This window comes from Rhizopus microsporus (assembly GCF_002708625.1).
Source record: "Rhizopus microsporus ATCC 52813 unplaced genomic scaffold scaffold_3, whole genome shotgun sequence".
NCBI classification, from domain to species: domain Eukaryota; kingdom Fungi; phylum Mucoromycota; class Mucoromycetes; order Mucorales; family Rhizopodaceae; genus Rhizopus; species Rhizopus microsporus.
The window spans coordinates 109,774-124,199 of record NW_019671918.1 but is presented as its reverse complement, the minus strand read 5'-3'; the positions used below and the strand labels follow the sequence as shown (position 1 = coordinate 124,199).

The window sequence follows — 14,426 nt, the reverse complement described above, 5'->3', positions numbered from 1 at the left end:
ATAGTCTTGACAGCGTGTTTGTCGATAAAACTAAAAGCTACTGTTATTATGTATATCACACAAATGATGAGCAGTGTTCCAAAGCAAGTGGATATTTATCTATGATGCTTATTTGCATGTGTATGTGCGTGTGTATACTTTGAGCATACAAGTATGTTGTCTTTCAATACGTCATCTACTTTTACGTTAAACTTGCAGATACACTAAAGCTATCTACAAGGTATAACAAACTATGTATTATAATCATTTATGCTTTGGACAGTAAAATCACTTCTCTGCTTATTGCTTTTTCCTTTGTAAATAAGAATGATGCTGCTGACAAACTTGGTCATCATCCTTTAATTTAGCCCAATGAAATACACTACAGTGTAAGATTCAATCCCCGGTAAGACAATTAAAGCGTCTTTTTTCAACGCGTTGTAGGTTCCTTTTAACAAAAATGTATCCAGCAGGAGAACACCCCAGTTATCAATACTCAAATCAAGCTTATGGAGCGCCTTCCAAATCTCCACCTCCTTTGCAACATCCTGTTCCTCAGCATCCAATACCAGATTTTGGACCTGCTGTCCATCAGAATGCACCATCTCAACAGACTTACTACAACCAAAGCCCCATGATGCAGCAACAACAACAACAACAGCAATATGATCCTAATGCTTATACTCCTCAACATTCACAACATTCAAGCAATCTATACAGCCACTTCGGCTTTAATGATCCTGCTGCTCAAATGGGTATGCAGTTTGCTGGTACAGCTATGGCTCAAGGGTCTGCATATGTTGAAAAGAATGTGAGTAGAGTAAAAGTAGATTGCATTTCACTGACATAGGCTACATAGTTCAATAGATGGGTAAATATGCCTGCATTAAGGCATTACTTTAATGTAAGCAATAGTTACGTTATGAACAAGTTAAGACTATTACTGTTTCCTTGGAGAAATCATGTAAGATTATATCATGAATAACGACGAGTCACTTATGCTTCATAGTCGTGGAATCGTTTGATAATGAGATCAGAGACAGGTCAAATGGAAGGGTTTAAACCGCCAAGAGAGGACTTAAATTCACCTGATCTGTATATTCCTGGTAAGACATCATAAATATACATGGATGTAGAACTTGTTTGGCTGATGCATTTTAAAAAGTAATGGCCGTTGTAACATATGTGCTACTTTGCGGATTAACCGCTGGGCTTGAGAACAAGTAAGTGAACCACTTCCAAGTTGTTTAGAAAAGGAGAAGCTGATCATTTTATAGATTCCATCCAGAGTTATTGTATATTGCTGTATCCACCTCGGTTGCTGTTGTGTTTTGGGAAATTGTCTACACACGCTTAGGCTGCTATTTCCTAAATATACCTTTTGAGGCTTCCATGCTTGACTTACTCTCTTACTATGGTTACAAATTCGTTGGTATCATTGTTACGGATGTTGTCAAACTATTAGGGGGCAAGGGCTATAGCACATGGTTTGTGTTCTTTTACACGGGTCTATCCGTCAGTTTCTTTTTGGTAAGTTATAAATTGATTATATGGATAGAGATATTGATATTATTTAGCTTCGCTCTATGAGATATGTCATTCTACCTGATGCTGCTGCGGGGCCTTCTACCCTGAATCCTCAACGTAAACGACGAATGTGGTTTTTGTTGACAATTGCTTCTCTTCAGATGGTATACATGTTCTTTTTAATAAACTAAATACCAGAGCTTTTCTTTGTATATCAATAAAATATGCAATCTCTGTTTATTCATATTCATCAGGATCTTCCTCTGCTGGAGGCATGAATTGTTCATCTGATCCTTCACACAGATAAAACAACTTCATTGCTTCCGATATAGCACTCTGGAAATCTAAAGATGCATCAGGGTCACTGCAAGGTGCTATATGTTTAGGTAGAAGTGAGGTTTGCTCCAACTCATTAGCAGTTCGCCTACGCTGATCATAAAATACACTTAAAATACAGTGTGTTTCCTCACTCAAGAGAAGCTGTAGCGCATTCTTGAGCACATTATTATTGCTTGACTCAGTCCAAAAATATGTAACATCTACAACAAATAGCGCATTAGAAACACAAAACGATATAATATAGGCTTACATTGGTTGCTAGGACATGCCATGGTTTTCTGACTCTGATGTATAACATAAATAGGATAGTCTTCATTTCCTGCATCACTGCCTGGAGGAAACACACTGTAGGCTAAAGTGTCCTTATTTTCGGTATCTTTCAAAGGCTGATCGGTAACTATGATCGCTCTAGAAATCCAGGTACCAAATTCACCTCCGTTTGGCAACCAGATTGAAGGCAAGTAATCCATCCCAGTAATCAATTTAGAACAGTGAAATTCTTGACCAGTCTTTGTTCTGATCCCTGTGCACTCATTCGTATCGTCATTGACTAGAATTTGATCAATAGGGTAGTCCAATATATAAATACCACCATAGACAGCACAAATTCTGTTATATCTGGTTTAGAATAACCTTTATAAATCTCCGTATGAACTTACCTGCAAAATGCTTGAGCAATCTCGCTAGCTCCTCCATACAGTGGGCACAGGTAGGCACCTTTTCCAAAGCGGCCCATAGACTGTACAAATTTGTGAGTATGTTCAATGCCTACTCGTGTTGGAACTTTATGAAATGATCAGTAAAAAATAACAATAAAAAGATAATCAGTTACCATTCATATCAACAAGAGCGATTGCATAAGCAATTGCATCAAGTAGTTTTCCTGTTATTTTGAACTTGTCTTGTAAGAATTCACCATAGGTTGATTCTGTCTTGTGTTAGACTAATAGCTTGCTTAATTATACATAATTACCTATAATTTCTGTTTTTCCTTCTTTGTATTCCATTGCAAACGTCAAAAACTTCATCAACTTTCGTTTATCAACAAGGCTCACTGATTTGCTAGTGAAGACATCTTCTTTTGACCCAGGCACCTACCACAAGTATTAATCACTTGTCTTAAAGAATAGCGCAATTACCTTCTCAAGAGCCTTCAGAGTTTCATCATACATATAAATATCACCCACATTTTCAAACTCGAGATATCGTCCTACTCCACTACGGATTAATATTTCAACCAGTTCTTCTCGCGAACCAAGTAATTTGGGAGCTATATCCAAGTTGTATGATCTTGAGCTCTTCAATAGTTTGTTAAATGCAGTCATCAGACAAATGGCCTCATAAGGGTCCTCTGTCGTAAAGAATTCGAATAGATCTTTATCTGATTCATGCATGTCTGATATGAATGCATCTATGGATAATCCTTCAGCGATCTTTGACTTGATATCATCTTTTTCTTCCTGAGAGAGTAAGGTTGGAAATAGTTGAAAGTTTACGTTTTTATAGACGGAAGAGTATTGTTTGTTGTATGTTGTTTTAGCCGGATCTTTAATACACGTGTCAGGTGATAAGGTATTTATGATATATATTCTTTACCTGACTGCTCTATGTCGCGTGCTATATATTTCATAAGTACACACAGGCTGTATATAAACATAGAGTATTTACTTACTGCCTTTATGGTTGCTGTAAAACCGAGCTATTTCTCTAATTCCAAACGTGCTCCAATTACTGCCATAATGTTGATTGTTATCAAGATGAAGAACCTTTTTACCCACTCTTGCAAGAGATCTATACAAGATTTATTTCACATCATTTTTATTGCTTTTAAATCTCACCCTGCTAATACAGATTCTATTAAGCCTGTTCCTAGTATAATGTAGTCAAAGCTAGTTTCTTCTAAAGTGTCAGACATTCCACAATAATAAAAAAGAAAGGGAGTGAATTATTATTTTTATTCTTTCTTCTTTTTATTTGATTCACAGACAATGTCCAAGAGAAGAAGAATGACTAAACAAAAGACAAAGAATGCGACAAAGGAAATGACAGACAATTATGCACCCGTTCAACTAGAACAAGCAGAACTAGCTAAACAATTAGAACGTTATATCGTGGAGTTCGAAACTAAAGTAGATCAACTGAAATATAAGCTGCTTGATAAAGAACTGGTCATACTCTTTGTCGCAAACTTACACCCACGCTGGAAGCGCCTTCTAGAGCCAATAGAACACACGTTTCAGCATTGGAAAGATGCAGCGAGCATAGCCGTCTATCATTGTGTGAAAGTGTCTGCTCTATTAGGGAGTGAGCGTACTGACAAGAGTCCATTGTTTACATCACAAGAATCAATTGATATTCTTCGTTCAGGATATTTTGCTTCAGAGACACATCCTGATATCGAGCGGCATCCGAGAGAAAGTTCAATACAGCACTTGATTGATACATCCATGACAACATTGATGCCAAAGAAACCAGCAACACCTTCTCCACCTCTTTTGACAACGGAAATAGCAACTGTTTATAGTGAAAAGAATAAAATAAAAGAAAAAGATAATGAAAAAATGATACCAAAAGAGCACACAAGAAAGCCAGATGCGAAGAAAGAAGTACAGAAAACAGAAAAGAAAAAGCCAGCTCAAGATGATAAATCAACAAAACTAAAGCAGACAATCAGCAGTACAACACACAATGACAATAACATTAAAGAAACGAACAATAAAATGTGTAATGACAATGATAGTAAAGAGAATGATACCAAAGACGGGAGTATATGCTATAAAGTACCAGAATGTTATAAAGGGGTCAATCTGATGTTTCTGGAGCTAACAATAAATGGAAAGACAGTCAAAGGCTTATTATCTAAATTATCTTGGGGGTGCTCGGCTATCTCAATTGATTGCGTTAAAAGACTAGGCTTAACCCTATCAACCTCTAATCTATTCTGCATAAACACAGATTTTGGTATAGTGAATTCTCTTGGATTTGTAAAATTGCCAATATCACATCCAGCAGAGCCTAATATTAAGTCAGAATTAATCACACAAGTTGTACCGTCGATATACAACGGTAAGGTTGAACTCATTTTAGGATCAGACTTTTTCTTTAAATTCAAGCCGACATTAAATATAAAGAAACGAGCTATTCGATTTTTGGACAGAGAGGCGCCTTATATTGTTCATGGATTGACTTGATAATAAAACATTCATTTAAGCCATGTATTACATTTGTATTACTTTCTCCCTTCCTTTGTCTCCTTTCTCTATTTTTCTCCCTTCTTATTAATTATTCGAAGCTTATTAAAGTGTTCACAGCAAACAGTATTAATCAAAAGTCGATACTCTGATTTACTCTCAGTATCGTTGGTTGATTCATGCAGATTGCAGTAGTTTTAGAAAGTAAAAATAGATGGCGCTCTGTCAGGGAATCAAATGTTGTACACTCTGCTCGTTTGTAGCAAGGATCTCTGCTTACGCCGTTGAAGCCTTAAGCATCCTGGGAGTGAGACTTGCGAGCGCTTTTGCGATTATCAGTCTGAAAAGAGGTAGGTGATAAGAAGAGTCATAAGGCTGATCCACCCTCTGCAATTGGCCATTACAATTGTTTTTGCTGCCTCTTCCATACCATCAGAATCTGGAGGGAAGGGTCGTTTTTGGAAGGGCTGATGTTGTCATGGTGACTCAGGAAGACGGGTGGCAGCGGAGGGATTGGCGGCGGGCAGTTCAGTGGCAAAGGAAGCCGGAGCTAGACGCTCATGGAGAGAGACGTTTTGTTGCTAGAGTCGTGCTATTTTAGCCTTGGTGGCAGAAAGTTCTGCTTGTAGTTGCTTCAATGTTTGCATAATATGGATACACTTTCCAATAAAGATAAAAAGTATCGAAAGTAATGGAAGGCGACATTGATTTTCGGAGCCTGCGGCTATCTGAAATCACTGCATTATCTGCTTTTAAAGTTTCTTTGGAATTTGTGGAGCCTCATTAAGCTGAATTTTCAAAGTCAGGAAGGCACCGCATTGAATTTTTATAGTCTACTTTCTCTCTCTCTCACTTACTCTCTCCATTGCATTAGGCATTGCTCATCACTGCATCATGTTTAGTGGCGTTATGGAAGCGATCCAAGGCATTCCTCGGAGCGATGTTGACCTTCGTCTCGAAATGCTGAGGACGGTTCAAAAGTTATTTAAGCTAGACGGATCAAGTTCTGACATATTTAGGCGAGAAGGCGGATTTGTCAGCTTAGTGTCAATGATCATCGCCTTGGAAGGGGCCTTTGAAGATCCACAACGTTATTTTGGAGACGATAATATCACTTTGGAAGAAGCTACAGACAAGCTTATCTTGTTGTTGCAAACCATCTTTAGCATCTTGGCAGAATCTATGCACCGCTCCGAGATGAACAAACAGTACTTTATGAAGGACGTCGGTTACAGAGCAATCGAGAATGCTATTATTTTGACAGGTGCTCTTGTTCAGAGACATATAGCCGAGCGTGTATTCGGTATCTTGCTTAGTTTTGTGATTGAAAGTGAAGCAGTTTTAGATATCTTTATATCAGTGACCAATGACCAAGATAACACAAGTGGCTCGGCAGAGGATGAGATGTACGTGGAAAAAATTGAATCGATGCTGAGCCAGTCGACAGTAGTTTTGGCAAATCCCGAAATTATACCCACCATACTACATCTTCAAAAGGCAGCTTCAGCTCATAAACAGCTCTGCCGTGCTGTTCTAAGCGCTCTCTTCGCATTATCTCAAGCAAGTCGAGGAAATCAGGTCAAACTGAATAGAAGTGGACTATTATTGGCGTTGCTACAAAGGGTATTTCCAGATAATGAAACGGAGGATGTGGAAGAGGATCAGGATAGAGGGATCATGCTCAACCTGATGAAGAATTTAATGAATATGGGTATCAGTTCCAATGAACTCCGTTATATATTCAAGAGATTTGATCTAAGCACAGAAAATAATCAATCAAGCGACGTGCTGGATTTGATATTACATGGTGCATCTGGAAGTCGGTGGCCAGGGTTTATCCAGTTCAATGATCCCACCAATTATCTCGAAATCCCACAGCTTGCCAACTTTCCACCTCCTAATCCAGGTTATACACTCTTGTTCTGGCTACATATCGAAAAGCAAAATGATGTATCTAGCTTGCCTTTATTTAACGTATGGAGTGATCAACAACAAGTGTTTAGAGTCTTCATTGATGCCAGATCAAAGATGCTGCTGGTTCAGTCTTCTTATTCAAAACAGCCAGTTCTCTTCAAATCATTCGAGTTTCACGTCGGATTTTGGTACCATCTTGCTCTTGTTCATAACAAATCACGACTCTCTCCTCGACTGAGCTCTATCAGCATGTATGTAAATGGAACCTTTATTGAGAAAGTGGCATGCTCCTATATCCCACAGTCTTCCATATCTTTTCCACTTAGAGCAACCATTGGTTATGCACCAGGAAACATCTTAAAGAAACAACACTTGATATGGAATCTTGGGCCCACATATCTTATACAGGATACCCTAGAAAAGGAAACAATCAATTTGTATTTTAGCCTAGGACCTCGTTATCGGTCTTTATACCAAGACTCTTTACGTCAATTTCAAACTTATGAAGCAACGACATCACTTTATTTGACAATTCGCAACATGTCAAAGGGTCGACGTAGTGACAGTTCGGATCAACAATTATTAACGAGCATACTTGATGGATCTGCTTTTCAAATGGTTCCTGAAAATAAAATTGTGTTTGCTTTCTCTGCTTACAACACACTTAGTGAAGGCGCCTATAGTGGGTTGACTTTGACTGGCATGAGTTTGGCTACACGGCAAACTATTATTGCAGAAAATAATAACTCTAGAATGATCATCAATGCTGCTGTTCCCAAGCTGGACATTGCAGTCTATAGACCAAATAGCATGGGATACTTGATTGGAGAATTAATAGTTGCATATCCGCTTGGTTTGGATGAATCTATATGTAAAATTGGTGGTTGTGCAGTTGCCTTGAAGCTGATTGAATACTCACAGGTAATATTTAAGTATTGACTGTTGCTATGAATACTGACATTATATTATTAGACTGCGCAGAATCTATGCAAAGCAACTGCATTTCTATTTGAAACCATTCGATACTCTTGGCGTAATTCTGCAGACATGGAGCGTTGTCATGGCTATGAAATATTAGCTTACATTTTAAAGCAAAAGAGAGATATAATTACCTTGGAGCTGCTTGAGCTCTTATTGGTTTTTATAGGAAAAAACGCACAGCAACCAGAGTAAGATAAAGTGAAAAGCAGTAAGGGGTAGTAGCTAACACAGACTCTTTAGGAACTCTATTATTAACAACCCCTTAGTATATCGATATGTTGTATTAAACTTTGAGATTTGGAAGAAGACTTCACTTGAAGTGCAGAAAGCACAACTGGATCAATTTAACTTGTTCTTAAGCACTAGCAACTTTAGAGCCTTTAATGTTAAGCGGTTACAAAAAATTCGTGAGTATGGGAATAACGAACGAGATAAAGTGCTAACGTTCTATGAGTAGATCTTGTGAAGAAGCTTCTCTTGGCTTTTCGTATGAATATCTATTCCAAGGAACTTGTGCCGTATGTTGTAAAAGCATTAAAAGCTGTCATGCTAAGCAATTGGGATACTGAGGGTATCAGAGCCATAGCTACATTCTTAGCATCCACTGTGTCACAAGGTAGATGATAAAATTGCTCAATGCAGAGTATTGACCTTTTTGTTATATAGGATCCATGAATACTACAAAGAGTAACCGCTTGCGTTCAGATAGCACACATTCAACATCTAGTTCAGTAACAATAGACGAGGATATCCCTGCGACCACTGATATTCTTTTGGACGCTAGACAGGCAGGAAGATTCAAAAAGAATGCTCAAATATGCAATATTGTATTAGAAATGCTCCATGATATCCTGTGCGATAAGTCTATAGATCCAGAATATATTAATCGATTTGCAAGTACTATTACCAATAGATGGCCACTGTTATTCTTTGCGCCCAATACAAATCCGTTTACAGCATTGTTGGCCATTCGTGTCTTGGCAAGACTGTTTATTTCTCAAGGGCCAAGTTACGTTGGAAAGTTCAAGTCAGCCTCAGATGGCTTCTTGATATTACGCAAGTTATTACCTGCCTACTGGAACGTTGCGCAAATTCATGAGACACTCATACTGTTAATGATGGGAATGGATGTTGCCGATTATCCCCTGCAACCTTTCTCTGGTATTAATGGATTGCGAAGATGCCTGCAGAGCGATAGGGACAGCAAGATGGTTATCCCTGATGTACTTCCTATTGTCCTTACAATGTGGGATGAAGCAAGAAAAGCCGTTGGACTACCAAAGATTACAACATTTCCACCCATGTTGGGTCGTCCAGGTCGCAAGAGAAGCGACAGCATAGCAACTCAGACAATGAAAAGCAATGATGGGAAGGAAATGACTAAATCTACCATAAAGCAGACAATGGATGAATTCGTACTATTGGTAGACGAATTGTATGACAAAAGGCCTCTCTTTAAGGAAGTCTGTAACAAGCAAGAGACACAAGATTTCTTTATTCAAGTTTTGTTTCTAAACGTATGTCAAACAAATAGCATGCTAGCTGAAGACGAACTGAGTTCGAAAGATGCTGTGCTCGCGAATGCCGAAATAGATCCAGCTACACCATCATCTGCCATATCTTCTCCAGTGGATGGATCATCGTATTTTGGACGCAGTAGTGGTGCTGATGATACTGCTTCTATTGATAGCGCAACAATATCACCAGGAAGGATGATTAAGCGTGGCGGTACTTCCGCACTAACAACAAAGACATCACCACATGTTTCCAGACGTACACAGACATTTACATTGCGTCTGAAATCCGCTTCATGGAGTCAAAACAGCTTCTTTCAAAATACAAGGTCACTTCAAGAGCCTGTGTCTGACCCTTTATTAGATTTTGTTGTTAAAGTGTGTGTTCAATCCATATTCAACCCTCAGGATAAAAGCCAAACCGGTCTATCATTGGTCATGAACGCCTTCCCTCCCAGTACGCATGAACAGCAACTTTACTTTGAAAGCTATCTTATGACACACATTGCCCAAAACGTGAAAAGCGGACTACAACTGGATGAAGAATTGCTTTTGGATCAACGTATCTTGAACAATGTAGCTAAATTTGGGCAAATTGCAGCCGATGCAGCTATCCAGGGTCGTTTTAGAGTTGGAGGTATTGAGCAAACTTATGATCTTCTGGCTTCTATTCTTGAAATTCTGCACTCTGACAGTCTTTACAGCCGATGCAGTGCAAATGATACCTCAATAGTCACTATTTATAGATCGTTTAATAGAATGATATTGGCAAAGATTTCTGATTTGGAATACGGAGACAATCCAATGAAAGTAGCTGCTTTCCTAGATTATTGTATTCATCACCAAAAGATCATATTAAGCGCAAAGAATACAGACGGCGAGTTTCTGAGGTGCTTTTGCTATCATTTGTACTACTATTTGCAGTCAACTAATGGACAAGTTAAGGATGCTGCTGCGAATATATGGAAGCTGCTCCTCTTACAAAAGCCTGAGGACATAGCCTTGTTATTTGCTGTTCGAATCAAGGGCTTTGAATGCGATGACCTGAACGATGGGTTTAGACAGATGCTGGAAATGGACCTAAATTCGTTCTATACCTGGTTAGACTCAAGAAAGGTGGAGCTCAATGTTTTGTTTAATGAATATGTTTGTAAATCATGGGAGCAATTCATAGTTCAAGAGCTAAAGAACAGCAGGGAAATGTTGAAAAATTATGTAGCAAGACGTATAAACAAGCTGAGAAGAATACAGAGACGCGAGAGCCATGAGCGCGAAGTGCTAAGTGAATATACTAAGAAAAGCACCACTTGGTCCCAAGAGATTCAAGAAGTAGAGACAAATCGATTTATGAAGGCGCTACAGGACTTTGAAGGGCATGAAAACTTTATTCATAATGAATGGATCCGAATCTCTGAAGATTTGACTCGTGAGCGTGCCATCTGGGGTCCTGAGAAAGCGAGGAATATCACCTGGAGACTAGATAATACTGAAGGACCAAACAGAATGAGAAAAAGACTACAGTGTGTTTCTAATGTGACACATCAGCCATATCTTCCTAAACTGGCATCTCGCTCTAAGCTGTCTCCTTTATCAACATCAGTCGGATCAAGCCTTAAAAAGAAAACAGCTGCAGAATCTAAAACAAGTCCAAAAGACAGCGCTCAACAAACAGAAAAGGCTTCAGCCGATTCAGATCATAGCCTAATAGACGATGAATTATCGGATAGCCATGAAGATAATGACGAGCAATTGTTCTATGAAGAAGACAAAAGTCGCAAAGTTCTCCGATTGCTTGATCAAGGAGATATGGTATTAGATGTATATAATGTCAGTCAAATAGCCGGAGTGGATGCATGTGAGGGCCTACTGCTGCTTTGTAACAATAATATTTACTTGATCGACAATTTCTTCCAACGAAGTGATGGCGAAGTTGTGGAAATATGGGATGTGCCTAAAGAAGAAAGAGACCAATATTTACTGCTTATCGCAAGAGCAGCTGGAATGGAAACAGAGCAACTGGAGAATACAACAGGTGAACATACTTGTAGAAAATGGTCAGCTGCCGATCTTCGCGATGTCTTTAAACGTCGCTTCCTGTTTCGAGATGTAGCACTTGAAATGTTTTTCAAAGACGGTCAAAATGCTTTGATTACAGTTGCCCTCTCGGAACGAGATGAACTCTATTCCAAATTAGTAGCTCGTATAGAGTCTCATGAAGAATCAGCTAATACCATATTCCAAGGTGAAATTGAAAACACATCAAGTCTTAGCAGTACATTTAGACTATCAAGCTTATTTGGTACGTCAACACTGAATGACTTGGTCCAAAGATGGGAGCGAAGAGAGATAAGCAATTTCCAATATCTTATGTATCTAAATGCGATCGCTGGTCGCTCATATAACGACATAACCCAATACCCCGTTTTTCCTTGGATCTTGGCAGATTACAAGAGTGATGAACTAGATTTATTAAACCCAAAGACATTTAGAGATTTAACCAAGCCTATGGGTGCACAAACGGAAGAAAGAAGACGAGAATTTGAAGATCGATATAGACAATGGGGCGAGACAGGCGACCCGACACCTGCCTTCCATTATGGCACTCATTACTCTTCTGCAATGATCGTTTGCTCTTTCTTGATCCGTCTAGAGCCTTTCACTCAACACTATCTCAAGTTACAAGGAGGTACGTTTGACCATGCCGACAGACTTTTTGATTCAATCGGCAAAGCCTGGGACTCTGCTTCCGAAAAAAACATGGGCGATGTACGGGAACTCATTCCGGAGTTTTTCTATCTACCGGACTTTCTTGTAAATGTAAACAAGTTTAATTTTGGAGTCAAGCAAGGATCTGGTGAAGCAATTGATTCAGTTGTATTACCTCCTTGGGCACATGGTGATCCAAAGATATTCATACAGAAGCATCGTGAGGTACTTAATATACGTTGCAATGAATGCCAGAGGTTTTTTCTTAAAAAAATATATATATTTAGGCACTTGAAAGTGATTATGTTTCAGCAAACCTACATCATTGGATTGATTTGATATTTGGATACAAGCAACAAGGAAAAGCAGCTATTGAAACACTGAACGTATTTCATCATGTCTCATATGAAGGAGCTGTTGGTAATGTAACCACAAGTGTATTTTAAATGTATATTAAGGTCTCTTTAGATTTGGATTCGATTACGGATATAGTCGAAAAGACTGCTACCATTGGCATCATCAATAACTTTGGACAAACCCCTCGTCAACTATTTAAAAAGCCCCATCCTTCAAGAGGTCCTGCTGTAAGTGATCCATTAGCATTAGGTTATTATGTATTCCAGGAGCATCTTGAGAAGCTAGTTCAATCAGTTGCTCCACTACGAGGTAACATGACCGTACTTAGCGCAGCACATATCATTTACATAAATGTGTAGATATAAAACAGCAAATTGCAAGCATAGGCATATATAATGAGAGACTTGGCGTAACATATTGTCAGCAACTACTCATGCCTTCTGATGGTAACCGTTATATAGAATGGGGATTTAGTGATAACAGCCTTCGATTATACTCTACAGAAACCGGAAAGGTATAGATGAATGTGACATCTTGAGGCTATATTAAACTTTATTCTAGTTGCTGAACGTCTTTGAAAATATGCATACTGGATATATCAGTAGTGCTTATTTCATTGACTCAAGCACGCTAATTACAGGTGGAACCGATAGTGTAAGCCTTAGATATATACCTAAAGTTGAAGTTAACTGTAATTTTGTATAGCTTGTGTGTATCTGGAAAGTGAAAAATCAAAAGAACTTGGAGTTTGTATTATCTGAATCTTTGAAAGGTCATACAGATGTAGTGACAACCATAACAGCGTCAAGGCAATATAGCGTTGTAGTCACTGGTTCAGAGGTAAAGGCTAATAATCATAATACTGTACGAATCACTAATAAACCATAAAGGACAAAACAGCAATTATATGGGATCTGAATACTAAAAAATATGTAAATTCATTGAGAGGACATGAAAGTAGTGTTCAACATATAGCTATTAATCATACAACTGTAAAAACTTGTAACTATAGCAAACAATAAGTACTAATTTATTATATAGGGTGATATAATGACTTGCTCAGGAAATACCATTCGCTTATGGACCATTAATGGTGACTTGTATCTTACTAAATCAGCGTGTCCTAGCTCTGAATTCATCCAATCATGTATATTCTTTGAGGTATAACAACCACTGCAATAGAAAGAAGATAAAGTACTAATATAGCTCAAAGAGAAAACTCACTGAATGGAGCAATAAGGACCTGGTCATAACGGGTCATCGTAATGGCATTGTTAAATTTTGGTTAAAGCAAATCGAAGTGGATGTAAAGACTGGACAAGAAAAATGGTCCCTTGCCCTAGTTTATCAGATTAAACATGAGAATCGCTTTGATAAGGCTTTAGACAAGTCTGATATTGTCGCATTGGCAACCTCTAATTCCAAAAAAACTTTGTTTACTGGAAATAGACATGGGCAAGTCTATGCTTTTGTCTTGCCAGACACAACAGATAACTTTCACTTTGTGAGAGAAGAAAAATACAAGGAATGTATGACATGTAAAAAGCCCTTTACTGTTCTCGGTAAGTAATAAATCGTCTTGATAAAGTAAGCAAATTATAATACATTTACTTTGATAGAGAGGAGAAATCATTGTCGTACCTGTGGAGGTAAGAAAAGATGGCTATCTGACAATATGATTACTCATGTCTTATTCAGGTCTTTACTGCTCCTCGTGTATGTCTAGCCAGCCATTAGCTTGCCCTGATAAGTCAACCAGGGTTTGTAAATTCTGTTTTGAACGCCTTGAGCCTGTGTGTAATATTTGATTTTCAAATTAAAATAAAAGAATCACCAACAGGTCTTGTAGCCATGTAATTGCTCTCAACTCCATATCTTTTGATTCACCGCTGATTAGAGCTCAAAATGGACTATCACG

At 38.4% G+C, this 14,426-nt stretch overlaps 4 protein-coding genes across 4 annotated transcripts; 3 read left to right on the top strand and 1 right to left on the bottom strand.

Moving 5' to 3' along the window:
* Positions 1–616: 616 nt before the first annotated feature.
* Positions 617–1,697, top strand: RHIMIDRAFT_199264 (COPII-coated vesicle component Hrf1; the record flags this gene model as incomplete). Its single annotated transcript, XM_023606359.1, has 6 exons — positions 617–790; positions 839–943; positions 989–1,085; positions 1,145–1,202; positions 1,257–1,509; positions 1,557–1,697. 6 exons carry the CDS (start codon positions 617–619, stop codon positions 1,695–1,697), a joined length of 828 nt encoding a protein of 275 aa, XP_023468813.1.
* Positions 1,698–1,743: 46 nt separating this feature from the next.
* RHIMIDRAFT_234477 (rab protein geranylgeranyltransferase component A) lies at positions 1,744–3,760 on the bottom strand (the record flags this gene model as incomplete). Its single annotated transcript, XM_023608164.1, has 9 exons — positions 1,744–2,045; positions 2,096–2,454; positions 2,505–2,628; positions 2,678–2,773; positions 2,819–2,939; positions 2,985–3,391; positions 3,442–3,462; positions 3,518–3,636; positions 3,684–3,760. 9 exons carry the CDS (start codon positions 3,758–3,760, stop codon positions 1,744–1,746), a joined length of 1,626 nt encoding a protein of 541 aa, XP_023468812.1.
* Positions 3,761–3,833: 73 nt separating this feature from the next.
* RHIMIDRAFT_234476 (uncharacterized protein) lies at positions 3,834–5,036 on the top strand (the record flags this gene model as incomplete). The annotated part of the gene is made up of 1 exon (XM_023608163.1): positions 3,834–5,036. The coding sequence occupies one exon, from the start codon at positions 3,834–3,836 to the stop codon at positions 5,034–5,036; it is 1,203 nt and encodes a 400-aa protein (XP_023468811.1).
* Positions 5,037–5,839: 803 nt separating this feature from the next.
* RHIMIDRAFT_84231 (beach-domain-containing protein) lies at positions 5,840–14,408 on the top strand. The gene is made up of 15 exons (XM_023615771.1): positions 5,840–7,871; positions 7,923–8,119; positions 8,172–8,338; positions 8,389–8,547; positions 8,598–12,376; positions 12,439–12,571; positions 12,620–12,817; positions 12,868–13,022; positions 13,070–13,162; positions 13,214–13,348; positions 13,399–13,500; positions 13,550–13,669; positions 13,722–14,070; positions 14,128–14,157; positions 14,207–14,408. The coding sequence occupies exons 1-15, from the start codon at positions 5,931–5,933 to the stop codon at positions 14,314–14,316; spliced, it is 7,668 nt and encodes a 2,555-aa protein (XP_023468810.1). The 5' UTR covers positions 5,840–5,930; the 3' UTR covers positions 14,317–14,408.
* Positions 14,409–14,426: the final 18 nt, after the last annotated feature.